This window comes from Lampetra planeri, chromosome 11 (assembly GCF_965212315.1).
Source record: "Lampetra planeri chromosome 11, kcLamPlan1.2.h2, whole genome shotgun sequence".
In the NCBI taxonomy this organism is placed as follows: Eukaryota; Metazoa; Chordata; class Hyperoartia; order Petromyzontiformes; family Petromyzontidae; genus Lampetra; species Lampetra planeri.
In genome coordinates, this window is record NC_136117.1 from 13,186,232 (window position 1) to 13,213,779 (window position 27,548).

The window sequence follows — 27,548 nt, forward strand, 5'->3', positions numbered from 1 at the left end:
ATCATGGGATCTTGACCCAGATATTAATGTTTGACATTGCATTACGTGTGTTTAAATTGCATTTATTAAAGCATCTTTTTAAAATAAAATGTTTTTAGCTTTTTGTAATCGCCTGCCCTGAATTACCATCTTTTGTTCCAGGTCCAGAACAAACCTTGATTCTCTTAGCCCATCAGAGTGCAACGACTAGAGATTGTATATATTTTACTGATGAGCTACCCCCATATTACTGCCAGAATAAAATGAATCATCATTTACCACAACAACAACAAACGGTTTAGCTTACGTCTAACTAAAAAAATCACAGAAATATTCGAAAGGTCAACAATCAAACATAACGAGACATTTAACATGCTTTTCTGGACTTCGTGACCACTGGGGATCTTTGTCAACACATTAGACCAGCCTTGCTCTCTGTTGTGGCGTCATCATGCCTTGGTACACATGGGGTATGATGTATTGTTATTAGGCAGGCAGTGAGCAAATTGGGTTCATAACCCACAGCACTTTTACAGAGGAATTTATGATGATGCGTGCAGCCTCAGACAAGCTACCACCTAATGCAGTGAACTGGCTGCCCATTAAGGTCCGCATAGCCTCCACATGGCAAGTCAGCGAGGATGACCCTTAATGGGATTTTTATTTCCTCGGCTTGAATATTTCTTCTCCGGTCCAAATGCTGCCACGGACACTTTTTCATGGAAAAGCATTTCGACCTACCGATGTCTGCAAAGCAATCAGGGGAGAAATAAAACTCACAGTGTGCTTGTAAAGAGGCCTCCAACACGACTCCCTTCCCTGTGGTTTTAGGACGAGTAAAATTGCATTTCAAAAAGGGTTGCCACGTGCACGAAGCAAGTGCACGAACGGGTGTGGTGGGGGTAATCAACGCAGATAACGAAATGTAGCGCCGGCAGTGTCGCATGATCCTAGTAGCAAAATTAGCTACATATGTGTAGTATCTACATATGCAGTAGCTACATATGTAGTAGCTACTGGCCCCGCAGTTTCAAGGGCCACGCGCTAAATGTTTTCAAGCTATCAATTCCGGTTCGGAAATTCTGCACTTGCTCTATTATTATAGTACTATACCGCCTTCAACTTTTATGAACGACTGGGTGTTTAAGGTTAGCGATTTGTCGTATTATCTGTCCGGAAAGCAGATGAAAAAATACAATTACTTTGCTATGCAAGTAAAAAATGTGTGTTTTAATATTTGCGTGTTTTTTTGTTATTTATTTAGGGCCCCTTTATAAGATATGCTACAGGCCCCGCACTAGCGGAGTCCGGCACTGAACACCGGTATCCACCCGTTGATACAGGTGGATTCGCCAGGTCAGCGAGAGAAAAGCACCCTGAGAGAGTAACACCCACGCGTGACCAACGACATCAACGCAACGCCCTCGCGTGAGCCTAAAATGACGGATGGCCATTCGTAAAGAGGAAAGGATAAAGGCAGTGGCAGCCAGGGGGTGATGTAAAGCGTCCCGAGAGGGACCTCGCAGGATCGTGAGAAATTCACGGCAGCGGCTCGGACAGGGCCCTTCGTCCAACGATGGATTGACCACGGCTGCAATAATGAGGTGTGCAAAACATATGAACGACAAGCTGACATAATGGGCAATGACCTTTTCCCCAGCGCAGGGGTGGAGTGGGGGGGGGAACCAAGAAGGCAATAAGATTGTTACTCAAGAAGTCATCGCCACGGTGCGCGCACATGGTGAGCAATTGCTTAGCCTAACGAGCGCCGCCAATGGACTCACGGTTGATGTATTGGTACCGTACCGAGCTTAATGGGCATTGGGGCGGTCGGAAAGGGCTTTGTGGGATCGCCCGGCACAAAGGCGATCCCCATGACCTCACCGCGCAGGTAACGCGAGCCTCGCGTGCGCAGTTAAAGTCTTGGAGAAATGAGATAATATTAGAAATCAGAATAGAAGCAATGAGCACAGTGCATGTCGCATGTTGACCTTGACGACATGATTGTCTATTCCTCCAGTAAAATAGAGAGCCACGTGCAGAGATGTATATGCGTATTTTCACGGTAACAGAATAACAGCAGAGCTACAAAAATAACAATCGTCATCGTCAGTCGTAATCAAGCCACCTTCGGATGAAAGCCTCCCCCCAAGACATCGCCATCTGTCACAATCCTGCGATACAACAGCAAACCTTTTCAGGCCATTTATCGATTATGAATAGGCTATCTCAGCATTTATCATTCAAATAAATCAGCCGCCACGCGTTATGTAATTTGTTTTACCTTGAATGCAAAGCAACCAACGTAATACGGCAAAATCGTGCCCAAAATGTGACTGCAGTTTTGTGGCACGTAGGGAAAAAGCAGAGATGGGGATGTGCGTTCATCACGTGCAGTGCTCGATATTCGTTTGCGGCCTTGTACTGCTTAAGTCGGAACGACGTTTCCCTCCACGCGTTGAAGAATCTCCCAGCACGTGGGAGAGAATAATCCAGACATCGCACTAAAGGGGCCGTCCATAAATGACGTCACGCGATTTTAGACGATTTTTTACCCCCCCCCCCCTCGTCACACGGCGTCACAATAAGTCAGACCCCCCCCTTCAAATATGACGTCACAAAGCTCTGCCCCCTCCCCCCCACCAAAACCATATTTCCATTTTGAAAATAAAACATGCTTCCAATCGCTTTAAACTATTGTCATTGTAGTGCGTATTTAATGTGGCGCTGCACTCTGATGTTGTAGGAGAAAACATTTATTAAAAAGTATATTTAATTAAGTAGAACGTGTCGTCTATATTTATTGAAAGTTGCGCATTTTTGATGTGACGTCACATTTCTCAAACTCCCCCCCTCGTCACACATCGTCACAAATGTCTGACCCTCCCCACCCCCCAGGTGCGTGACGTCATTTATGGACGGCCCCTGTAGCATGTGTCATAGATTGTTTATCTGGATGTGCGGTGATGACGAGCTGCACCTTTTCATCTGCGTGCGGTGTAACAAAGCTGCTTGTTACCTTCTAGATTTGAAGCTTTCGTGACTGCAAGGATTCATATTCTTAGGGTTTTTTCGGTAAAGTCACGTAGGTAAAAAAATTAAAATTCATAAAAGACGGAAGCTTGTGTTGCCTCCGAAACGTCGTGATTTTTATTTTATTTTTTATTTTACTTTTAATAATTTTAATTTTTTTACCTACGTGACTGCTTGTTACCCCCCATCCCCCCATCTCTCATCTTCCAGCAGAGTCCGACTCGGGCTGCATTCACTGCTGCTGCTGCTGACCGTGCAAGCCCCACCCGGCGCTCCGTGATTTGTGATTCCCATTACCGCGTGGCGCGCGCGGTCCCAGTGATGCCACGCGGTGACGGGCCAGGGGGCCTGGAGGTGACCCCAGGGGACCTGCGGGTGACCCCCGGGGACCTGCGGGTGACGCGAACGAGAGGGACGCCGCGCCCAAATGTCGCGAAGATGACGCGACAAAGCACAACGTGCAAATACGTTGCGGGAGTGGAGGTGAATCTATGTTTTGAAATAAACAACGAACGCAGGCTGTTGGAGTGTTAGTGCAGCTTGCTGATGTCAGGCTCTAGAGCTGTGGTTCTTTCCGACAGCTCTGTTTCTTCACCTGAGGACGGCTGCTTGCGTTGTGGCCGAAACGTCGTGAGAATTGTATTATGTTTAATTTTGTATTATTTTTTTATTTCCCTTCTACGTGACTTTACCGAAAGAACCAAGAATATGAAACAAAGTTGGTTGTAACTGACGTGCCCGTTCTTAAATTGTGTTTCGATTATTTACCTTAAATATAAATAAATATAAATCTGGTCGCGTTTCGCATCCCCAGAAAGGACATCTCGCACCCCCAGGGGATGCGTGCCCCCCAGGTTAAGAAGAACTGTTAAAGCGCATTGCCTGTTTTAAATGTCTTAACGCGGCCCATCATCACTCTGCGGTCGATAGAATGGCTATCACCTTGTAGTCCTTCTCCACGCACCTCGGATTAGCACGGCTGGCTACGTATGGTGCAAAAAAAGTTCACCATAATGTACATACATTAAAAGGATATCCGAAATGGAGAGACTTTGTGGTTGGATGTCGATTCAGCTCTTAATCCTTTTTCACGATCGATAAAATAGGTACCACTTTGCAGAATGTCAATAGTGGTGATGCTGCTTGCGGCAAGCCTCAAGCCGACCGTGGGAATGTGGAATTGTAACACGACGAAGTCATCGACATCCCCCGAATTCTCATCTTAGGAAGCGGATGCTTTGACGAGATATCGGACGAACACGAACGCTCTCGCGACCAATATTTTTCCACGATGAAGGTTTGTTTTGGGTTGGTTGCAATCGCCAGGGAAACGTCGTTTTCCATTGTACACGTTGCGCGTTTGCTATCCAACACCACGGCGTGCTGAAGTGGTTATACATTGGCACGCTTTGTTCTCGTGACGAAACCTTACTGATTTGCCGTGTCGGGTGGAGGTGGGTGCACGGACACTTTCACATTTAAGCGACCGAACCCACTTTTATTTTTATCATGAATGGATGTGGGCAATTTTAACAAATGTAAAGTTCTGTCATCAATTCATCATCAGCAGCCACGGTCAATCCACTGCATGATGAAGGCCTCCCAAAGTAATCGATTCCTCTCCTGGTTATTGGTTACATTACTCAGCGAATCTGATATCACGGAATAAGTTTCACCCCTGTTCCCACATGTGCCACTGGACGGGAGGTGGATGGGCGTGGCTTGATGACATCATCGGGATTGTTGGCCGCGTCTTTCGATGTTGTAGGGGCTGTCCCACCTTTGGGAGATGGAATCAACTTTCAAACTCTTGAATTCCCGAAAGGAATTAAATAAGCATGAGATAAGACATTGGACATTTCGCAGATGCAGAAAACCTTTTCCAACCATGCAATAGGACCATGTGGTTTGTATTTATACAGCCTCTATCATCATCTTTCGATGCTGACTCTATGCTCGTGTCTCGCAAAAAAATCTGCAAATGCAACAACAACACAAATGTTTTATGTCGTATAATTTAAAGCACTTTATCAATCAATTTTACATTAATAAAATATATTACTGTGCCAAAAAACGTATCGAGCCACGTATTCTGAAAGGTTGCCAAGTGGAGAAATGTGGGACTTAAAACTACTCGCAGATTACCTTTAATTGAAAGCGACGGGCGCCACATAATTCCGTCGCTCAGCGTTTGTGCCGCGCGCTTGTGACTGGATGGGATTGTTTTCTTTTTAACCCTCCGTTGTATTCGCAGCCGCGACAAAATTTCACCGCTTTCCCGGGAGCTTCATTTCTGCCGGAGCTGTCTTGTGCTGAGCTTTGGTAATAATCCAGCGGGTTTGAAGTTGTGTGGCCCCCTTGTCAAATATTCCGTGAGAAGTTTTTAACCCTGCATTTCGCCAATTGTGCAATAAATGCCGCATCAAATAAATAAAAAAAATCACTACAAAAAGGTCAACCTCATTTTTTGTCCGACCACAAATTCCCCACAACCGAGGATTGCGTCAGCACAGAGTGTGAAATAGACGGCAGTGTGCAGCGATTACGTTACCCGACATCACGGGGCCCTGGCGGATGAGGGTTTTGCAACGGACGATTGCAATCTCGTTGGAGATTTCGGCGTCCATAGCGCCAAGGCCGCATGCCCCCAACCCCCCGTGCCTTGCGTCTTCTGGACACGCGTGACATTTTGAGAGACACCCACAACATCGCTCGGTGTGGCTAAGAGATCGCGTAAATATATAAATGTGTCATTAAACCCGCCACATCGCGACACAGCCAATTCGTAAACAGAACATACTAATTCGTCACTAGTACAGCAACACCGGTGTGTTGGAGAGCCAAACCACAACATTTACAATTACCACCAACATGTGCAGCTGTGGCTAAGAGACACTCACAACATTTTTAGGTGTGGCTACAAGATACCCATCATATGTCGAGATATGGCTGAGACACCCACGTTTTTATACCTTCCAGCAAGGTGACATAAATGCTGATTGTGATGATGGAACCTTTAAATACACGGTAGCGCACTAATAGTATGCGCAGCACTCAGTCAGTATAGGCCCGTAGTTGCGTAGCTGTAATGTATCAAGAGCTGTAATTCTTTATAGTGACAGACATGGTGATGAAACCGGTCCACAGTTGCCTGTCACAGCATCACTGCCGCTCTCAGTCAGTCACATGTGCTCACGATGGTGCCTAAGACAAGAGGCCCACAATTCACCTCTTCAGGAAATGCTGTTGGGGCTTTATTTTTTTTTGGTATAATGCACAAAAGGCTGAGCGCTTTGTACACATTTCGGCGTGTTGTTTAAAACGTATTATTACCTGCCTACACTATTAATTCCATTATGATTCTTTTTCTCATCATTTACAGATTTGTATTGCATTTGTCTGCGCGTGTGTATTTTGTTCAATCAGCAGCTGTTTTTGTTTACTTCTGCTGCTGCTGTTCTTGTTGTAGCTCGAGGACAGCGTTCCTCACTCATTTTCAGAGACGAGGGGTGGGGGGGGTGCACATTCACCGATAAGCCATCATCAGTGTGAGGGCCGCCACACCATTTGAAGCCACTGGGGGTTTGACAGCCACTGGGGGTTTGCATTGTCAGGGGCCGCATGCCAGGGGCCGCACTAAAAGCCACCAGGGGTTCTAGATTTGAAGCTTTCGTGACTGCAAGGATTCATATTCTTAGTTTTTTTTCCGGTAAAGTCGCGCAGACATGTGTACGTGACTTTACCGAAAAAACCTAAGAATATAGCCACCAGGGGGCCTTGCAACGAAGGCCACCGCTCTAGGCCATCCGTCACTGCATTATCCAGGATGAGGATTCACCGTGCTTGTGATATTTTTTGTTATACACATATCTTCCCGTGCATGCCGATGTCAGTAGCCGCCACTCACCACTCATCGATGTCAGTGACTCGTTGGCCATGTCGGCAAGGAAGCCGATTCCGTCGCAAAACAATAACAAAGACCAATATCGTCCATAACAAAGAGGTCTTTGTTATGGATGATATCGGTCGCGAAAGCCTTCGTGTTAAACTGAAAGAGGTCTTCACTGGAATTCTAGGCAGGTAAACAGTACGCACCATTGTGTAACCTAATACTGGTAAGAACCGCCAGGTTACACCAGTCTACAGGGGATTATTGTGTCCGTCCGTCCGTCGTGCAGGGAGGGGCTGGGTGGGGAGGGAGGGGCTGGGTGGGGAGGGGAGGGTGGGGAGGGGCTGGGTGGGGAGGGTGGGGCGGGGCTGGGTAGGGAGGGTGGGGCTGGATAGGGGGTGGGAGGGGTTGGGCTGGGTGGGGAGGGGCTGGTCACCCCGTGGGGCCCTTATACAACTCAACGTTTAACCTACTCACGCCGGCTTGTGCCCACCCTCACAGTCGGGCATATTTGCGGAATACACCACGCCGCCGTTGACCCTGGCCATTGACCGAGCAACCCAACACGTTCCTACCAGCTCCCTCTGCAGGAATGTGTTGTACACATGCGTTGCATTATCCCGACAGTGGTGGCACGCACGACAGTAATCGAGCACTGTGAAGTCTGGGGGTTGGCGGATCACGCAAGATGTTGTGAAACTCTCTTCCTATGGCCTGTCGAGGTGCCATACCCCGGCTCGCCAGGAGAAATCGGTACAGCAAGCGTGGACTCCGCCTGCCCCCGTCTGTATGGGATAGTGTGTTGCTCCCTCGCACGCGTGCGTTTCCTCCGGGTGCTCTGGTTTCCTTCCGTATGTATTCGCGCACTCATTCATTGGCTGCAACACTTATTTTAATATACAGAGAACTGCAGAGCTTGGACAACTGTTGTCGTGGGCTCACCGCATGGATGTTCCCGTGAAGATGCAATTTTTTATGAACGACGTGATATAAAACTAAACGTTTATTATTGTATCCATGTTTTTGTCTTATCAGGGCAACCGCTCACCCCCATTGCCGCGGAAAATGAAGAGATGATGGTAAATGTGATACATGTGCAGTACACACTTGTATACAGTAGATACATATTATTTGTTTTACTCCCATGGTTATTTGTGCCAAAGAGAAGTATGGTGCACATATCTCGTGGTTTTAATATTACATGAGATTAGAAGCCAGGAGGCTGGACTGCACTATTGTTCCAACCCACCTTGACATTCGCTGGAAGGCAGCTTCCACTTGAAGCCAGGAGCTCTGCAATAATTTCCAAACTCACCGACACTGTCCCTTGGTCCCAAGAGGAATGGCATGCCGTCGTGGTTTGAATGCCGAGGTCCAGGGCAAGACGTAACACGGCCACAAAGAAGGCTGTCTGTCTCTGGTGTAGGCCAATCAGTTTCAAAGACAATGCAAATATTAGTATTAGAGCATGTTTGGTTCCATGTTTCAGCACAAGTACGTGTGGTTAATGCAGACTTTGATGCCTTGCAAAAACGGTTTCTATTTGGCGTTGGAACATGTAAACACAACTCCCGTTTTATTTCCGAAAAGGTTTAAACCTATTTATATTTTTCATCATTTTTTCACACGGTGCGTTTACGCAGGCTTACGCATCGCTCTGTCAAAGAGACGATGTCCTTACACAGATCTCAGTGCGTCCGTCATTCGTCGAGAAAAAAAATATTTGCGACGTTTTGGGCAATTACCCTTATTCACAGATATGGAGTCGTGTAGCAGAGAGGCAGAAATGTGGTCTCCTGTGCAGGATAGGCCCAGTGTTTAGTACTAGACAGAATCGTTATCGTCATCATCATGTAATTTACAATCCATTGCCGTATGAAGCCTTCCCCAAACCGTCGCCATCCGCTCACCGTCTTGCGATGCAACAGAACAAATCCTGGCACACTTCGCCGCTCCGTCTCCGTGGTAGACGTCCTCTTGGGCGCGTTCCCTCTTTCTGCTGCCACTCCGTCACGAGTCTCGACCACGCGCCGTCGCTCAACGTCTCACGGCGCGTCCTGCCCATGCCCACCGCTCGTTCTTAACAGTCAGTAGGATACGCACTTTGAAAACTGAGACAAACAGTTGTACGGAAATGAGGATCGAGCGTTCTGTAGCAAGACACACGTGATGTCGTAGTTTTGACTAGTTCGTACTAGGCAGATGAAGTGTTTGGGAATGAAACTGGTTCCGAGTGCAGTGTGTTGACCACTACGCCACCGCTTCACCCCGAATCCGTAAGAACAATCGTGGAATTCTTCCAAGAGGGCATCATTGAGTCTCAATGCCTCTTTTTTAAGAAGGGTCCTGTATTGGTTAAAACGTAATATCTCCATATTATGTTTTAATATGGATAATATCTTCATCTTCATATTTTGCAGCGTTACATGTGTTATTGCTTGAAATGTTCACATTGTAAGCTGTTGTCTGACCTAAGAATACATTTTTAATATCATCAATTGAATATCACCTGGTTAAAATAAAGGATCTGTTAGACGTGTAGACGTGAACCAGAGCACATGGGGGAACCCCCCCCCCCCCCCCACATATACAAGGGCATTACATGCAGACGGCCACACAGATATGCTATTGCTAAAATGCCGTCTCCTGGCCTCCTCGTAGCACAGTGGACTTTGGAGTTTCACGAAACTTTACACGAGTCACCGCGGCTACGTACGGTGCGAAAGAAGGTCAACATACATACAGACAGACATGCCTTGTCTCCAAAGCGTCAGATTACAGGCACGTGGGCTAGCACCCAACCACTTTAAGAGTCGTGATTTAATATTCTCTGCAGGAGAAGCAAGATCTGTAGTGGGAAGTCAGAAGGGAGGCTTTAGGACAGATCACAGAATTGTTCCATGCCAGACAGTGGCACAGTGTTCTCGACTAGACATTAAAGAACTCGGATAATCTGCAACTGGACGATGTCGTGTCGACTTTCAGATTTTCTCCAGTAACGAACAACACTTATTAACTAACATTGTGCATTCCTAACTAAACAAATATTGCAATTTTAAGCTTCACGGTAAACTAACAAAAATGCTTTGCTCAGAACATTTGGGGATAATATTCTGCATTAGTGAGCGTAATACATTGGCAAGCAAACAGGGCACTTATGAGATATACGTTGGGTCAATAAAAAAATGTTGAACGGGCATTCGCAACATAACACTGCTTCCTTTTATGATGCAATTGTCCAATGTTTTGCGACGCTTGACATGGCCTTTTATCAATTTTAATTCCAGTAATCAGCACCCTCAGGTACGAGCCATTAAACTTTACAACGTTCCCTCCCAAACCATTAGAAGTGCAATAAAATATTAACGGTGTTTGGAACTGCAGGTTCACCATCGGCTCACGTGGGGATGTACGGCACGAGATCATCGGTGGAGACCAACTCTCACGGGATTCGTGCCCAGAGGAGGAGGAGGAAAGAGGATGAGGCCATGTTGACAACTCAGCGATTTGTCGCCGGATCAGGCCACTTTGTGGGTTTTCATTAGCGACAACATTTCGCCAAAGTGAAAACTTTCTCGCGACTTTTTTATTGGGACGAGGTCACAATTACAGATCGAGGCGCAAGTCCAGGTGCGTGTCAAGGAAGCTTTAAGAGTTTGCGATGTCGAATATGTGCCAAGCGCGTACGCTCTTCACGGCTGCCCATGATGCACAGCTCGTCCGCGATATTTTTGTCGTGAGCCACCTGAAGAATCCTCCTAAAAGAAGCTCCCAAGCATGCGGAGGCCAAAAACGTCGGACATCGTGCCGAACAAAACATCGGAGGGCACGTCTAAGTTGGCATTTTCGATGCGTTTAGTCGCTCTATCGAGCACCGTCGGGAAAACTCTTTGGGGTTCGTGTGCCCGATTTTTTTTTCTCTCTCGAAGGAATTGGTAACGGGCGCTGGGGAGGAGGCGGTAAGCACGGAGAAGACACCACGGGCGGTAGTGCTGGTGGCAAACGTCACGCCAACCAGTTTAACACGTAGAAGTAGTAATAGTGCTTTCACAACCAATATTAACACAATAGAGGGGGTGGTTTTAATGGATTAGATCGCGTAAATATAAATGTGTCGTTAAACCCGCCACCACCCGACACAGTCAATTAGTAAGGTTCGTCACGTGAACAAAGCGTGCCAATTCGTTACTAGTTCAGCAAACGGGTGCGTTGGAGAGTAAAGTCACAACAACATTTACAACTGGAGTACGGCGTATCGCCAGTAATTGCGTCTAGCATCATCAGGTGGAGTAGCCTACGTGTTACACCGTCTTCATCGTCGATTTGGTTTCACTCCTGAGATCGTGAGCCGATTTCGAGTCCAAGGGACCATCTGCGCACAACTCTAACCTGGACGCGACCTGCGAGACGAACTCCCAACACAATGGCTGGAACCATCATTGCCAATGTATGGATTCAATCGTGGAGTTACTTTGCTCTCCAAGGCATCGGTGTGCCGAGCCTAGCAACTAATTGGCACGTTACTCTTTTGTTCTTTCGGTAAAGTCACGTAGGAAATAAATAAAATAAATAAAATCACGACGTTTCGGAAGCAACACAAGCGTCCGTAACGTCGTGATGTAATTTATTTTATTTTATACCTACGTGACTTTACCAAAAAAACCAAAAAGTATGAATCATTGCAATCACGAAAACTTCAGATCTAGATTAATTGGCCCGTTCTTGTTGAGGCGTTTCACCGACCAGCGAGTTCCTCGGCCGCAACTGAAATAAGAGAACCAACGAAGGCGGACGGTCACGTGAGCGGAGTTAACACTTCAGCAAGAGGGAGCAGCACTTCAAATGAGCGAATTCGCACCGATTTTTTGTGTTTGTGTGTGTGTTGTTTGTTGTTTTGTTCACGCTCGCCGCACACAAGAACGACTTTCTGTTCCGTGAACTATATCGGCTCACTTTCGATGTCCGTCAATTGCATGGATCGCGTTGTCAATCCACTGCTGGATGAGAGGCCTTCCTACACCGAGCGACTCGTGGGGAAGTTAATCGACCGCGCTGGGTCAGTGACAAGGTTGGTGAGGGCCAGGAGCAAAGACGTGGAAGCACAGAAGTACGTTACAACAATGGATTGCGCTGCACGTTACCCTCTGTAGCAGTGGTTCTTCTTGTTAACCTGGGGTTCACGCCACCCCGTGGGAATGCGAGATGCCCTTTCTCGGGGAGGAGGGGGGTGCGAGACACGGCGCAGATTTCTTTTCTCAAAGGTAAATCATCGAAAACGCACAAATGAATCCCGGGACACGTAAGCGCAACTTACTTCGTTTCATCAAATTGATGCATTTATTAACAGTAGAAACAACACGGCCAAGCCTCCCCGTCGTGGCGCAGAGCGCAGCAAAGTGAACTCTGCCCTCGGCGGTGGCCCCTTCGATCGTTAAACGCTGCGACGGTGATCGCGTGCATCGCCCGAGACGGCGCGCTCGAGGTGAAACAGCGGAGGTGGTGGGAGCCACGGGGCAAGTGCGGCTGTGTTGAATAATAGATAGAGTCGGAGGCTCCTGCCAACTGCGGCGTCACGCGCCCAGCGAGCGCTGCAACACGCCGTGGTATCCGTGCGGGCCCCGTATCGTCAATCCACTGCTGGATGAAGGCCTCGCCCATGCCACCGGGGAGGCGTTATTTGACCATACTTCACCACGCTGGTCAGTGCGCGTTTGTGAAGGCGGAGAGGGTAGGAGTAGCAGTATAATGGGGGATTTTGATTTTGACTCACCGCTCATCATGTAGCCCCGCACCCTATAACACCACTCGTGTGTGGTGATCACGCACCCAAGCGCTATCCAGGCACAAGCTTGATTAGCTTTCCGAAAGCAGACAAGATCGTGCGCATTCTGGGTGATGTGGTCACAGGCGGGGATTCATTCCAGAGGGGGTCCGCGTCCCGATCAACCGAACCGTGTGATGTGATGTGTCTGCAAAGCGGCACACCACATCCTGTATTTACCTCTCGCTATAGCCGTGGCTACTTCGTCACGCGCCTTCCTGCAGTCCACACGCGACTCGGAACATAATAATCAGTGTGAGATTCATCCCTGGTCACAGGCATTCGGTTTGCTTGAAGGTAAAGGCGCGGCCCTGCAATTTCTCGCCAATGCTGGCGAGGAAGGACCCTCCACTCGAGGCAGCTCTCGAAAGCCCCCTAGAAAGGGTCTACTTCCTTTGGCCTACTCTTCTACGCTGGCCAGATCTCGTGTAAAAGGGGGGCCGGTGTACCCACACTTCACCACCCCGCGCACGCGACCTTGCCCGTCGAACGTGGCCAACACAATGAAGACTTTGGGGGTGGTGCATAGAGGCAGGGCGCCACTTTGCAAAACATGGCCAGGGGGAAAAAATATATATCATCGCTCATGAATAATTAACGACACCGACACTTCCGCTCTCGTTACAATCAACGCCGAGGTTAAACTCATCCCGCATTTGACCGAAGCAGCTCCAAATGCGCCGTCCCAACGTGGTCGGAGCCAACTCAGCAAAAAAAATGCAACTGGCCGCCAAGCAGCAGATGTAATCTGCCGGCTTATCGCACGAGACAGCAAGGGCACTCCGGCGTTTCTATTTTGAGGTTCACAACGCAGATATAGGGTCTGGGGTTCCCAGAGAATCCCGGCTTCGTGACAGGGGTGATCGATGCCCTTCCAAGCACCGCGAGACACCAAATACGTGGAACTGCCCGGTATTTTTTTGCTTAACGTGCAAAAGCGAAATTTAACCCGTCAATCCATCGCTTTTCATAGAGCCAACGGGGGAATTGAGACCTCATGGATTCTTTCCCTTCTTCCATAATCATCATAGTCCAGCCAGCTTACGTTTTTTGTTGTATTGTGACGCAAGCTAGCCTTATATAGTATTACTATTTTTATTCTTGGTTCTTTCGGTAAAGTCACGTAGAAGGGAAATAATAAAATAATACAAATAAAACATTATAAAACGATATTTTCACGACGTTTCGGCCACAACGCAAGCAGCCGTCCTCAGGTGAAGAAATAGAGCTGTCGGAAAGACAGCTGTCTTTGAGAATTTTACTTTGTTAAGTTAAATTTTTATTATTTTATTATTTCCCTTCTACGTGACTTTACCGAAAGAACCAAGAATATGAATCCCTGCAGTCACGAAAGCTTTAAATCGAAAAATATTATTACGACTTTAAAAAAAGCCTTTCCAATACTCAATGGGAATTTTAATCATTCATGATCATGACAATAATGGTGGTGATGATGATGGTTGTGCTCTACTGCTCCTATTACTGATAAGGATGATGTTACATATTTGGATACTGCTACTACTGACGATGATGACGATGATGACTGCAATAGCAATAGTGATGATGATTCTGCTGCTACTGCTGCTACTGATGGTGAAGATGATGGCATAGATCCCTAACGGCTGTGACTTAAACATTAACCATCGCGTGCTTTCAGTGCACAACTCAGGGTTCATTAGCGCAGGTCGTTAAAATCAGTCAGCTGCCAGTGGGAAATCAAACAAAATAACAAACCACGGCTTAATGCAGCCCCATATTTCACGCCGAAATGAAAATTCACCGCGACTATATTCCCCGTCGGTTAAAATAACATTTCGGTAAACCTCGGACACATTACGTGGAGCCATCGTCAGGAACTTGACCACCCCAGATTTGTTGTGCCCGCTTCGCAATTCCAAACCGCCGCGTCTCGCAATCGGGCATTTCCCACCGCCGCTCACGAGCGCCGCGCGAGACAGAGAGACAGAGAGAGAGAAAGACAGAGAGAGAGAGAGACAAAGACTTTGACTTTGAAACAACTTTTATTGCCGCCAGCAGCAAAAGCACCGGAGGCGATTCCAATATGAAAAAACAGTCGCCAACAAACGAAAAGAAGAGACAAAGAGAGAGACAGAGAGAGACACACACACAGAGACAGAGAGAGAGACAGTTAGAGATAGACAGAAAGAGAGATACAGAGAGACATAGAGAGACACAGAGAGACACAGAGAGACAGAGAGAGAGAGACACACACAGAGAGACAGTTAGAGAGAGACAGAGCGAGAGAGTGAGCGAGAGAGTGCGCGAGAGGTGGGGGTTTACATAAAGCAATTTTTTTTTTAAACTACGAAATGATGAACGAAGCAAAGTGCCGACTACACCGAGCATCTTTCTTGTTTCCACTGATCGTAAAAAAAAAGAGACAGAGAGAGACACACAGAGAGAGTGAGAGTTAGAGATAGACAGAGAGAGAGAAACACAGAAACACACAGAGAAAGACAGAGAGAAACAGAGACAGAGACGGTGACCATCCGTCTGCCCCCCCCCCCCACCGCCGCCGAGAGAGCACGCGCGTGGCGTTTGTCGTTTGCTACTGCCCCCCCCCCCATTAACCTCCGGTGCGAGTCGGGAAATTCCGTCCGGGCTTCTCAACAATCCATCACGACTAACGAAGGTGGAGGGAACAGCGAGCCGACTGTCATGCCCCCCCCCCACCCATTATGATAATGTTGTGGATGTTGCCAGACCCAAAAGAGATTATAATTATTTTTTTTTCGTATTACACTGGACTTTGAAGGCAACCAAAACTCACAAATTGTCAAAACGATTGTGTATTACCAACATAAATGTATCAATTAGCAACCCAGCTCCCACAGGTGTAGCGAGACCCACGCAGATCTCACGAACTGCTTGATCGAAACCAAATAAGTGGCCAATAATGAACTACGGCAGTGAGTTATTTTCAAGGACCCACGTCGCATTGCCAGTACAACACGACAGTGAGATGTGTCAGCCCTTCTCACAAGATCGGTGCCTTCGCGTTCAGGAATGATTAAACGGAATATAATGTTTCGACGGGGAAGACAGCAAATAAAGTGCGTAAGCAATTTCAATAATTGTATGCAATTGGGAGGACCAAATGCAACGTTTTTGAGTGAATATCATGGACAGATCACCGACGTTTTTGTGAAAGCACATGGCAAACAGATTCTAATTATTCTAATTGAGCAATTACTCCAATCAAGAGATGTACCCCAGGCTCAATTATCATATTTTAATACGCAGCGTGGCAAAATAAGTAAAGATTCGCCAGCCACGAGCGCTGTCTCTTACTGGGCATGTTCTTCCCACGGGAAACCCCCAACGCAATGAATTTGTCCTGCCCCATTGCACGAGCTGGGAAGCGCGGAGCGACAGAGCCGCGCGCGAATATTTAACAAAGCTGAGCGATCGAAACGTCGTGATGTATTATTTTTTGTTTTATTTTTCTACCTACGTGACTTTACCGAAAGAACCAAAGAATAAGTGGGAGAGTATTTGACCTTTTCAAGCTATTAACATACATTGCTTATTATGTTACCGTGTCTTATCCGTTCTTTATCAATTAAAAACGATAGTCCCATCTAAGTGTTCACATTCTTTTTTGGAAGCACCCTGTATTTGTATTCTTCTTCCCGTGACGGCGTCCCTGGACATTTGTACCGCAGCGGTGGCAATGCTCGTCCGGCGACGTTGGAACACAAAGTGCCGCTGTTAATCGCCGTGACGTCCTTGCTGGGACGTGCGTTTGTTTTGTTTCTCACTCCCCTCCCCAGCCCCACCTTTTTCGAGGTGCGCAGATACATTAATCGCTGCGGTGATTCATCAGCTCCGCCACGCTGAGAAGAGGAGGCACACGTGGGTTTTTTTTTATTTCTGTAGACGGAGCCACTTAGAGCACCCCAGCCCTCCCCCCACCACCGTGTGCTTCACTGGCAGAAGAAGAAGATGATGATGAAGTCCGCGCACCGAGCTGGATTGGTGCTCGCACAGCCAATGACGAGTCCCCGCGGGTGACTGGCCCCAGGGTTTGGATTATATATCGCGAGGAGGGTTTGGCGGAGAGGAGCTGTCAGAGCGTCGCCCTTGGTGCGGGAGGAACGCGCAAAGAGGCGCTGACGGCGGCCACGAACGCTCCCACGCTCATCAAGCCATCACCTCTCGGGGTCAAGTGGACCGAGTCCCCCGGGTCTGCTAGCGAATCTCGTCACTTCATGTTCTTGGCAGATCAGCGACTGCAGGAACTTACTTCGGGATTTATTTTTGTTATTTTTTTTGTTCTTTAATTTTGGGACAAAAAAAGCGTGCGGCAGGTGGCGGTGATTTATCGCGTGGCGACTTTTGAGTCTCCTTGGGCTTTAACATTTAATTACGCGACTCGGCTCACTGCGGCGCGAAGTGGCGAGCTCTCATTTCCGTTTGGGGTCGCGACGAGCAGTGGGAACGCCTCGTCTTGCCGGGCCCGTGAAGACTGACAAAGTCTCTTAAGAGAACAAAATCACAACTCTGCCAGGTAAGACACGTGACACGAGCTTCAAAACTCTGTCTGCAAGGAGTTATTTTTTTTTTTTTGCAGAAATCTTCTCGCAGCGGGTTTAATGTTACCACGGTGAATAAAGAACATAAATAATTCCCAGCTAACGCAAGTTGTTGCCAAGATGCTGCAGAAGGATACTTAGAGGTCAGTAATGTGATCTGCGATCGAGACTGAAGAAATGTAATGCGACCAAATTCCCCGGTGTCTCTCCGAACGCAGCCTTCAATTCTTTCGGCCAAACATTGCAGATACCGCAATTCGGCAACAGTGCAGAGCGAACAGCAGCCGGGCACGCCGCTGTTCCTGGGGCTCCGCAAGTAACTCCATCGTCACGGACACAACAAATGTCGCGCAAAGGACAATGAAGACGCAAACTGGAAGCATCTTAGGCGAGCGGTCGCCACCGCCGCAGCCGCCGCTGCTGCTGTGGCTGCTGGCGCTGCTGCCGTTCAGCTCCGGGCACCGACATCCACCGCTCTGGGCAGGCGAACACGCGGACCTGTGCGCCATCAGGGGGGACTGCGTGTGCGCCGGCGAGATCGTCGACTGCAGCGGCGCGAACCTTTCCTCGCTGCTGCCGCTCTCCGCGCCGGACTACGCCTCCGTCCTCGACCTGAGCCGCGGTCACTTCCCCGCCGTGTCGCGAGGCTGGCTGAGCGGGGCCCGCCGACTGCGCTCGCTCTCGCTGCGCCACTGCGGCGTCCGCAACGTCTCCGCGTCCGCCTTCGACGGCCTGAGCCGCCTCGCGCGCCTCGACCTGTCGTCCAACCGGCTGCGCAGCGTGAGTCGCGCCGCGCTCGCGGGCCTCGCCTCCCTCGAGGAGCTGCTGCTCTACAACAACCGCATCGCCGACGTGGAAGCGCTCGCGTTCGCGGACGCGCGCTCCCTGCGCCGCGTGCTCCTCGCGCGCAACGCCCTCGACGCGTTCCCCGCGGACGCGTGGCCGCCCGGAGCGCTGGCGCGCGTGCACCTGCTCGACCTCTCCTACAACCGCATCGAGGAGGTGCCCGTGGCGCGCGTCGGCTCGCTGCCCGCCGCGCTGCGCCAGAGCCTCCTGCTGCACGGCAACCCGCTGCGCTGCTCGTGCGCGCTCTACCTCATGCTCATGAGCTGGATGAGGCACGAGCTCACGTCCGTCCGGAGGCACCATCGCGAGCTCACGTGCCGCCTGCCCCACGCGCGAGAGCCCATCCGACTCTTCCAGGTGACGATGGCGAGGGTTGGGGGGGGGCAGTGGGAGCAAGGAGAGGGGGGGGGGTTAAACATGCAGCTACGCGGTCCCGTGTCTTGAGGGTCGGACGGTGCATTCTGAGATCCAGACAATGCATCTTGAGATTTGGACTCGACGATACTGAACTTTTATGTTTTTAAACCCCGGTCGCACTTTCACGCGTCTCGATGCATCCATTTAATTTCCTAGTTAGAGAACAGATACCGACGGAATATTAAATATTTATGTCCGCATAAGGCACGTTTGGGATGGAGCGGCGTCGCAGTTATTAGCGCAGCGCAGCGCGGATCCGAGGTCGCCGTGGGGTCGCCACTCTACAGAGCGTCGCGCAACACGATAGACATCGTGTCGACCATTTAGCAAAGTATCGTCACATCGTGAGTATCTTTAGCCGTTTAATTGTCGTGTTAAAAAATATATATTTTTTATCTTGATTTGAAGCTTTCGTGACTGCACGAATTCAAACTCTTTGGTTCTTTCGGTAAAGTCATCACGTAGGTAGAAAAATAAAATAATAATAATTATAGATTTGAAGTTTTCGTGACTGCAAGGGTCCATACTCTTTGTTTTTTTCGGTAAAGTCACTTGATACAGTCATTTTGCTGTGACGGTTCCACCTGAAGACGGAAGCTTGTGTTGCCTCCGAAACGTCGTGATTTAATGTATTTTTATTTTATTTCCTTTTTTTACCGAAGTGACTTTAACGAAATAATAAAATAATAAATCACGACGTTTCGATCGCAACACAAGCGGTCGTCCTCAGGCGGAAAAAATAATCCAGCAGTGGAACTGCTGAACCAGGAGGAACACAGCGAGAGAGCTGCTACACTGTCGAAATCAATTGTCTCCAAAAATAACAATGAGCGATTTACCCGTGAGCCCATGCGGCTCTTGCCCCAGTGATGCCGCCGGTTGGGTGGGTTTGGCCGTGAAAGTTAGTTGGCGATGTTACAGAGTGAGTGATGAAAGTAGTAGTAGTAGTCATGATGTCAACTTTCACCGTGCCACATGAGTCAGAGGGACGAGGAACCACAGTCAGTAAGGCAGCAGCCAGGCTGTGAGCAGGAACCAAATTACACCACGCCCTGCCCACCTTCCCACCAAAAGCTCTGCGGTCCTCTACGTATTAAGGTGCTTTTGGTCAATTCTTGAGCATGGAGATCCACGTACTCAGTGATTGAATCCATACATTGGCAATGATGGTTCCAGATTTCGTGTTGAGTTTGTCTCGCAGATCGCGTCCAGGTTAGAGTTGTGCACAGATGGTCCCTTGAGTGGAACCAAATAGACGATGAAGAGACGTACGCCATTCGCGAGTAGCTGAACGACGCGCACATTTGATCCGTTGTTACTTCGTCAAGGCAAACTCCGAGTCTCAGGATAAATGCATGGAATCGAGCATCTGACAATCTCTGTTCGGTGTATGTCCAGTACGTATGTACAGTACGTTGTATACAATGGGTTTTCATAACCCCTGCAGGCACTGCCAATCACCAACTTTTATTTTATTTAAACATTGATTCTGGAATCGTATCGTGACACTGAATTGCAACAAATAATTTAATTGCTCTGAGTGGTGGGTGGGGGCGGGTCGCGGAGGGGTGACAGTGGGCAGGGGGCACTGATGGGGGGGGGGGGGGGTGACAGTGGGCAGGGGGCTCTGATGGGGTGGGGGGGGGGCAGTGGGCAGGGGGCACTGATGGGGGGGGGTGACAGTGGGCAGGGGGCACTGATGGGGGGGGGGGTGACAGTGGGCAGGGGGCTCTGATGGGGTGGGGGGGGGCAGTGGGCAGGGGGCACTGATGGGGGGGGGGGTGACAGTGGGCAGGGGGCACTGATGGGGGGGGGGGGTGACAGTGGGCAGGGGGCTTTGATGGGGTGGGGGGGGGGCAGTGGGCAGGGGGCTCTGATAGGGTGGGGGGGGGTGACAGTGGGCAGGGGGCTCTGATGGGGTGGGGGGGGGCAGTGGGCAGGGGGCACTGATGGGGGGGGGGGTGACAGTGGGCAGGGGGCTCTGATGGGGTGGGGGGGGGGGGTGACAGTGGGCAGGGGGCTCTGATGGGGTGGGGGGGGGGCAGTGGGCAGGGGGCACTGATGGGGGGGGTGACAGTGGGCAGGGGGCTCTGATGGGGTGGGGGGGGGGTGACAGTGGGCAGGGGGCTCTGATGGGGGGGGGGCAGTGGGCAGGGGGCACTGATGGGGTGGGGGGGGTGACAGTGGGCAGGGGGCTCTGATGGGGTGGGGGGGGGTGACAGTGGGCAGGGGGCTCTGATGGGGGGGGGGTGACAGTGGGCAGGGGGCTCTGATGGGGTGGGAGGGGGTGACAGTGGGCAGGGGGCTCTGATGGGGGGGGGGTGACAGTGGACAGGGGGCTCTGATGGGGTGGGGGGGGGTGACAGTGGGCAGGGGGCTCTGATGGGGGGGGGGTGACAGTGGGCAGGGGGCTTTGATGGGAGGGGTTACAGTGGGCAGGGGGCTCTGATGGGGGGGGGGGTGACAGTGGGCTGGGGGCTCTGATGGGGGGGGGGTGACAGTGGGCAGGGGGCACTGATGGGGTGGGGGGGGGGGGTGACAGGGGCAGGGAGCACTGATGGGGTGGGGGGGGTGACAGTGGGCAGGGGGCACTGATGGGAGGGGGGGGGGTGACAGTGGGCAGGGGGCACTGATGGGGGGGGGGGGGGTGGGGTGACAGTGGGCAGGGGGCACTGATGGGGGGGGGGGTGACAGTGGGCAGGGGGCACTGATGGGGGGGTGGGGTGACAGTGGGCAGGGGGCACTGATGGGGGGGTGGGGTGACAGTGGGCAGGGGGCACTGATGGGAGGGGGGGGGGTGACAGTGGGCAGGGGGCACTGATGGGGTGGGGGGGGGGTAGCACGATAAATACGTTGCGCCTCTGGAGTTGCTTGTTCACGGCAAGCCAGTGGTGAGTCGCACGTCCCAGGCCTGGTGAATGCGGGTACCACTTTGCCTTTTTTCCGATCTTGGCCCTTTCTCGGCAACTAAATCACGCAATTTATTTCGTGTCGAGTCGGGAAGCTGAGCCAGCACGTGGGAAAAAAGGGTTGCGGATTAGCGAATCCTTCTGACAAAAACGCGGCCGAAATTTTGCACCGCACGAAATTGCCTCCACGGATTGGGAGCGGCGTTTTATTTCTTTTTTCCCTCTCGGGCAGCACAAATTCTCCGTGGGCTTCATCTCTGCGCGCGGTCGCCTCCCCGCGGTACCATCGCTCAGTCAGTGACAACTTCCACTCACCGACCGGAGGAAGCCAGGCAACAGCAGCAGCAGCAGCGACTCCTGCCAGCTCAATATTTGCGATCTCCCTCGACTTGGGAATGTAACGGAGGCCACTCGCGGCAGGACAGGGCGCAAACCACCTGCCCGTGCCACGAGTCAAACGTGAAGTAGTGCCCAGACTACGCCACCTAAAACATGCGATGGTCAGCACTCATCTCTGTCGGTGTTCCTGAGCCATGGGTGGAAATTCCACGTTCCTTTTGGCCAGTCTCTTTGTTAAACCCCTGCTAATGTTCTTTGCTCAAAAGCCATGAAGTTGAACTTTATTGAATGGCTCCTTAGAGAGCAGCAAAGAGCAGCAGAGGGCCGTGCAGCAAAATCCATTGTTGTTTTGTACTATGCCCACAAGTCTATGCCCCCCCCCCACCTTCACAAAGCTGCATTTACCAGCGTGGTGAAGTATGGTCAAATAGCCCCCACGAGCCCCGTGGCGTGGGTAGGCCCTCGTCGGGCAGTTGATTGACCAATGGGCCGCACGTGTCCACGTGGGAGTAGAATGTTCTAGTCACAGTGACACTTGACCAGGTGGTTATCTGAAAGCCAAAGCAAAGCCATCGATTCACTCTGCTCGAGTAAGCGCCAGTCCTCCACCATGCCTTTCACAACCTGCACTCACCGGCATGGCTAAAGTGCAGCCGTACAATCACACGTTTATAAAACATGTACCAAAGTGCAGCCGTACAACCACACGTGTATGAAACAACTACTGCATTAAAATAACTCAGGCCTTTGTGCATTATGTAAAAAAAAACAATTAGCAGTTCCTGAATAATAATTCTATTTTATACAGCACTCCTCATCAAGGATCTCAAAGCGCTGTACAGGACACAGCATCAGACACTCCGCGTTAAAATAATCCTATTATAAATACATTTAAAAAATACATTTACTAAATAAGTGCATTGTGGTCCCCTTGTCTCCTGAGGTCACCATCGAAATAAATTGGAGCAACATTTTGACGGACTAACAAGGCAACAGTTGACGATGCCCGAACAATAAAGAGAGAGGACCCACAATGCACCCCTTCAGGCACTGCTGATGATGTTGTTTTTGTTCATAATGCACAAAAAGGGCCGAGTGCTTTCCGTGCACCTTGCTCTGTGTTCTTTGAGACGTCGGGTTCTTTTTGTCCGTAATGATGGGTTTTTCATCTCACCCACGAACCCGCACGGCACGGAAAAGCCCCCCCCCCATTGACCCCCCCCCCCTTCCCCGGGTTGGGGGTCTCTGCGCTCCTGCACAGGTGCAGGAGGACCTCATGGGCTGCAGCCCCAACGCGTCGCTCCTCGTCAAGTCCAGGTCGGAGTACAGCGCCAACGTGGGCGACACGCTGCTGCTGCAGTGCGACTCGCGCCTCGCCCTCGAGCCCAGCACCACCTTCGCGTGGCTCGACAAGGGCGGCGCGCGCCACGTGCACCTGCACCCTCGCCGCGTCGACAACGGCAGCTCGCCGCTCTACGTGCACGCCAACGGCTCGCTCGAGATCCGCGACTTCAACGCGAAGCTGGAGGGCACGTACGCGTGCCAGGCTCTCAACCTGGCGCTGGAGCTCAACGAGACCCTGTGGGTGAACGTGACGGTGGCGCCGCCCGCGGAGCCCTTCAACACCGCCTTCACCACCCTCATCGCCTCCTCCGCCATCCTCTTCGTCGTGCTCGTCTACCTCTTCCTGCCGCCGTGCGACTGCCACTGCCGCAGCCGGCGTTGCGGCGGCGGCGGCCGCTGCTGCGGCTGCTGCCGCTACGTGGGGGTGTCCGGGTGTCAGGCGGAAGACGCGGCGATGAGCATGCGCGACTCGCAGGCGTCCATCCTGAGCAACGCCACCATGTCGCCACCGACGCCGCCGCAGCAGCAGCAGCTACAGATGCAACAGCAGCAGAAGCACCACCAGCAGCTGGTGGGGGAGGAGAATGGGGCCGGGCAGCAGCTCAGGCGCAAGCTGAGCGGCGTCAAGCGAGTGTCGATCATGGAGCCCGAGGGGCAGGGGGCCCACAACGGGCGCGCGTGCGCGCTGCCGAGCGAAGACTTCCACGAGGAGCACCTCCTCAAGATCCTCAAGATGAAGTCGGACTCGGAGTCCAACTGCTCCGTCTACTCCGACACGCCGATCGTGTCGTTGTGAGGGCCGCAGATGGGAGGGGGGCTCGGAGGGGGCTCCCCCATCCCCCAAGGGGGGGGGGGGGTCATCAGCAAGTTCCGTCTCCACTCGCGAGGACGCTTCAGGCTGCAAGGCGGACGCGTCCACGAGCGGGGTGAGGTCACCCTGAGGTTCACGTGCGGGGTGAGGTCACCCTGAGGTTCACGTGCGGGGTGAGGTCACCCTGAGGTTCACGTGCGGGGTGAGGTCACCCTGAGGTTCACGTGCGGGGTGAGGTCACCCTGAGGTTCACGTGCGGGGTGAGGTCACCCTGAGGTTCACGTGCGGGGTGAGGTCACCCTGAGGTTCACATGCAGGGTGAGGTCACCCTGAGGTTCACGAGCGGGGTGAGGTCACCCTGAGGTTCACGTGCGGGGTGAGGTCACCCTGAGGTTCACGTGCGGGGTGAGGTCACCCTGATGTTCACGTGCGGGGTGAGGTCACCCTGAGGTTCACGTGTGGGGTGAAGTCACCCTGAGGTTCACATGCAGGGTGAGGTCACCCTGAGGTTCACGTGCGGGGTGAGGTCACCCTGAAGTTCACGTGCAGGGTGAGGTCACCCTGAGGTTCACGTGCGGGGTGAGGTCACCCTGAGGTTCACGAGCGGGGTGAGGTCACCCTGAGGTTCACGAGCGGGGTGAGGTCACCCTGAGGTTCACGTGCGGGGTGAGGTCACCCTGAGGTTCACGTGCGGGGTGAGGTCACCCTGAGGTTCACGAGCGGGGTGAGGTCACCCTGAGGTTCACGTGCGGGGTGAGGTCACCCTGAGGTTCACGTGCGGGGTGAGGTCACCCTGAGGTTCACGTGCGGGGTGAGGTCACCCTGAGGTTCACGAGCGGGGTGAGGTCACCCTGAGGTTCACGTGCGGGGTGAGGTCACCCTGAGGTTCACGTGCGGGGTGAGGTCACCCTGACGTTCACGTGCGGGATGAGGTCACCCTGAGGTTCACGTGCGGGGTGAGGTCACCCTGACGTTCACGTGCGGGGTGAGGTCACCCTGAGGTTCACGTGCGGGGTGAGGTCACCCTGAGGTTCACGTGCGGGGTGAGGTCACCCTGAGGTTCACGTGTGGGGTGAGGTCACCCTGACGTTCACGTGTGGATGAGGTCACCCTGAGGTTCACGAGCGGATGAGGTCATCCGACGTTTAATTCGCAGAGGTCGACAGCAGCGTGCGTCACGTGGCACGCGTGCGCGTGCGCGCTGTCGTACGATGGCGAGAAAACAAGTTTTGCTGGCTGGCTTGCTGGCGCACGGGGCAGGCAAGTGTGTGCGGTGGTGACGTCATGCCGCATCCCCCCCCACCCCCCCCCCCGGCTACCAACCCTCCACCCCGCGTGTATTCCCACGCAAATGCATGGGAAGTGCGAATCAGAAATTTTAATGGTTTGGATTCGGAAGCATTCGGGTGGTTCAGAGGTCAGAGCACTTCGCTGGCACCGCTGGTATCCTGAGTTCAAATCCAATCTCTCAGCCTCTGCCCGATCATCAACGGCTGCTCACGACAAAAGCATCACATTTGGCTTTGCACTTTATTCCACCAACGTTCCAGCTCTGAGAATCGTAAACTAAAAACTCTGGCTTGGCTGTCATGCTGCCATGTGACAACATTTACTCTGCATAGCAATGTGGGTTGGGAAAGTGCTGCCACCACCCCCTCCTCCCCCCCCCCCCCCGAGTATGGATAAGAGGTCACTTGAAGAGATTTCAGAAGCGACTCTGCGATGTCTCCTTCTGCGGACCGCTCCCCAAAGCTCGGCGGTGATGTCCTGCTCTCCGAGACTTCAGAATGGATGTTTCATTTCCTGATGCCTTTGGGAAACGTTGAGCAAAAATGTCTCCGAATAATTTAAATTCAGAAGGAAAAAATGACGACAGCTCTCACCAACTAGGCCACTGTCCTGAAGTCCGATTTGGGTTGTTTTTGTTTGACGAGCCCCACTCTTCGCACACAGCATGCCGGCACGGGCTGCAAAAATGCAGATTATTCACCTTGAGTTCTTCACTTTACCGATTCGAAGACGATGGGGAAATAAAAACCAGGGTCACGAGAATGCAAATGAACTGTTTTGTATTTCACTCTCAAGGGTTCAATTTGAATCCGAGCTCAGCCCTAAATGAAATGCAGCCAAGGCGGACGTTGGCAAAAATCAACGCCGCTGTTTGCGTGTTTAATCCCACTTGAGACTCAGCTTGAGACATCCTTAACAAGGATGGAATGATGAGAGGTTGGGACCAAATTTCAATTCTGCATCCGGTTTGTATATCGTGTGCTACTCTGAAGGCATGAAATGGGTTTTATTCAAAACGTAAAGTGCTTCAGAGGCGAACGTAAGCGATGTTCCCGGAACACGACGGCAATCGAATGACCTCATACCGACCACCGCCGCACCAGTGGGAGAGACACATTTCTACTCGTCCGCGTGAAATTTCGCAATTTTTGCTGAACATCTCTCAATCGATTCTAGATTTGAAGCTTTCGTGACTGCAAGGAATCATCTTCTTAGGTTTTTTCGGTAAAGTCACGTAGAAAGTAAAATAAAATAAAAACAAAAATCACGACGTTTCGGAGGCAACACAAGTCTCCGTCATCAGGTGGGACCGTCACAGCCAGATTAGCTGTATCAAGTGAGGCAATGATTCAAGATGTAATCCCTTAAAAGCGAGTTGAGGGGGGAGGGAGAGGGAGGGGGGAGCTCATCAGACTATGGTAGCCAATGAAAGGAACGTATCGGGAGGGAGGGGGGGGCGAGGCCAAAAGGGTGGGCGATGGACGTGGAAGCGCTTGTGCGCAAGCGGCCAATTACTGCACACGCCAACACAATGGAGCGATTGTGCGCAAGCGGCCAGCCACTCAATCGGCGTCGTTTTTTGAACATCTCCCCCGTCAAATTTTGACGACGTCGATTCACGCGCAAGAGTTTTGTGCCTGCATGAGATCGGGCGGAAAAACCCACTAAAAAATCTGACGAATTATTTGGTGATGAATTTCGTATTTTTTGTTACCTGCTATGTAGAAGGGCCATTGCTCAAAATGTCACCTTGTTGTATAATGCGTTTTTTATTTTATTTAAGGCCACGCGGTGTCACTGACGAATTTATTGAGTTTGGTTTTGACTTTGGTTTGTTAAGCTGAGACCGTGGCATTGAGCACACGCACGCCGCCCATCTCGACGTGAACCCAGATCTGCCCTCTGACGCCCACCACTCGCGATCGCGGCGTTTGAACGCAAAGCGCAATGCAGAAGGTTACACGCGGCAAGATGCAACACGACGCTATTTATACAAAGTCAAGACGTAGGCTTTCGCAGCCAAGGCCATGATTCATAGTTAACCGGGGGTCGTCATTACGTGCCCTAACCAGAAAATCAACTGTGAATCAGAGGATAACCTTGATTATAATTCAAACTGAGCAAGTAAGGCATCTCCAAGTCAGCCGATGGCTTTATAGCTTCCTAAACTGCATCGGCACACGAACAACGGCAGCAAGTGGCATATGCGGCGCATACTTGGTGATGCAGAAATAGAATACTAAAACACTAAAACACTCTCCCGCAGTGCGTGGGGAACTGTGGTCGCTCAGAGCGGACCACGAAACATGGAACG

At 51.2% G+C, this 27,548-nt stretch overlaps 1 protein-coding gene across 1 annotated transcript; it reads left to right on the forward strand.

Moving 5' to 3' along the window:
• The first annotated feature begins 3,333 nt into the window (after positions 1-3,333).
• Positions 3,334-23,929, forward strand: LOC144721436 (amphoterin-induced protein 2-like). The gene is made up of 4 exons (XM_078599049.1): positions 3,334-3,408; positions 16,793-16,929; positions 17,791-18,481; positions 23,051-23,929. Exons 1-4 carry the CDS (start codon positions 3,334-3,336, stop codon positions 23,927-23,929), a joined length of 1,782 nt encoding a protein of 593 aa, XP_078455175.1.
• The last annotated feature ends 3,619 nt before the right edge of the window (positions 23,930-27,548 follow it).

What these genes read in the sequence shown, in the direction of transcription:
- LOC144721436 (XM_078599049.1), top strand. Translation starts at nt 3,334, where the DNA reads ATGCCACGCGGTGACGGGCCAGGGGGCCTGGAGGTGACCCCAGGGGAC. An exon ending in AAGTGGACCGAGTCCCCCGG is followed by an intron (nt 16,930 to 17,790) that starts GTCTGCTAGCGA and finishes GTGCGCCATCAG; the next exon opens with GGGGGACTGCGTGTGCGCCG. An exon ending in AGCCCATCCGACTCTTCCAG is followed by an intron (nt 18,482 to 23,050) that starts GTGACGATGGCG and finishes GCTCCTGCACAG; the next exon opens with GTGCAGGAGGACCTCATGGG.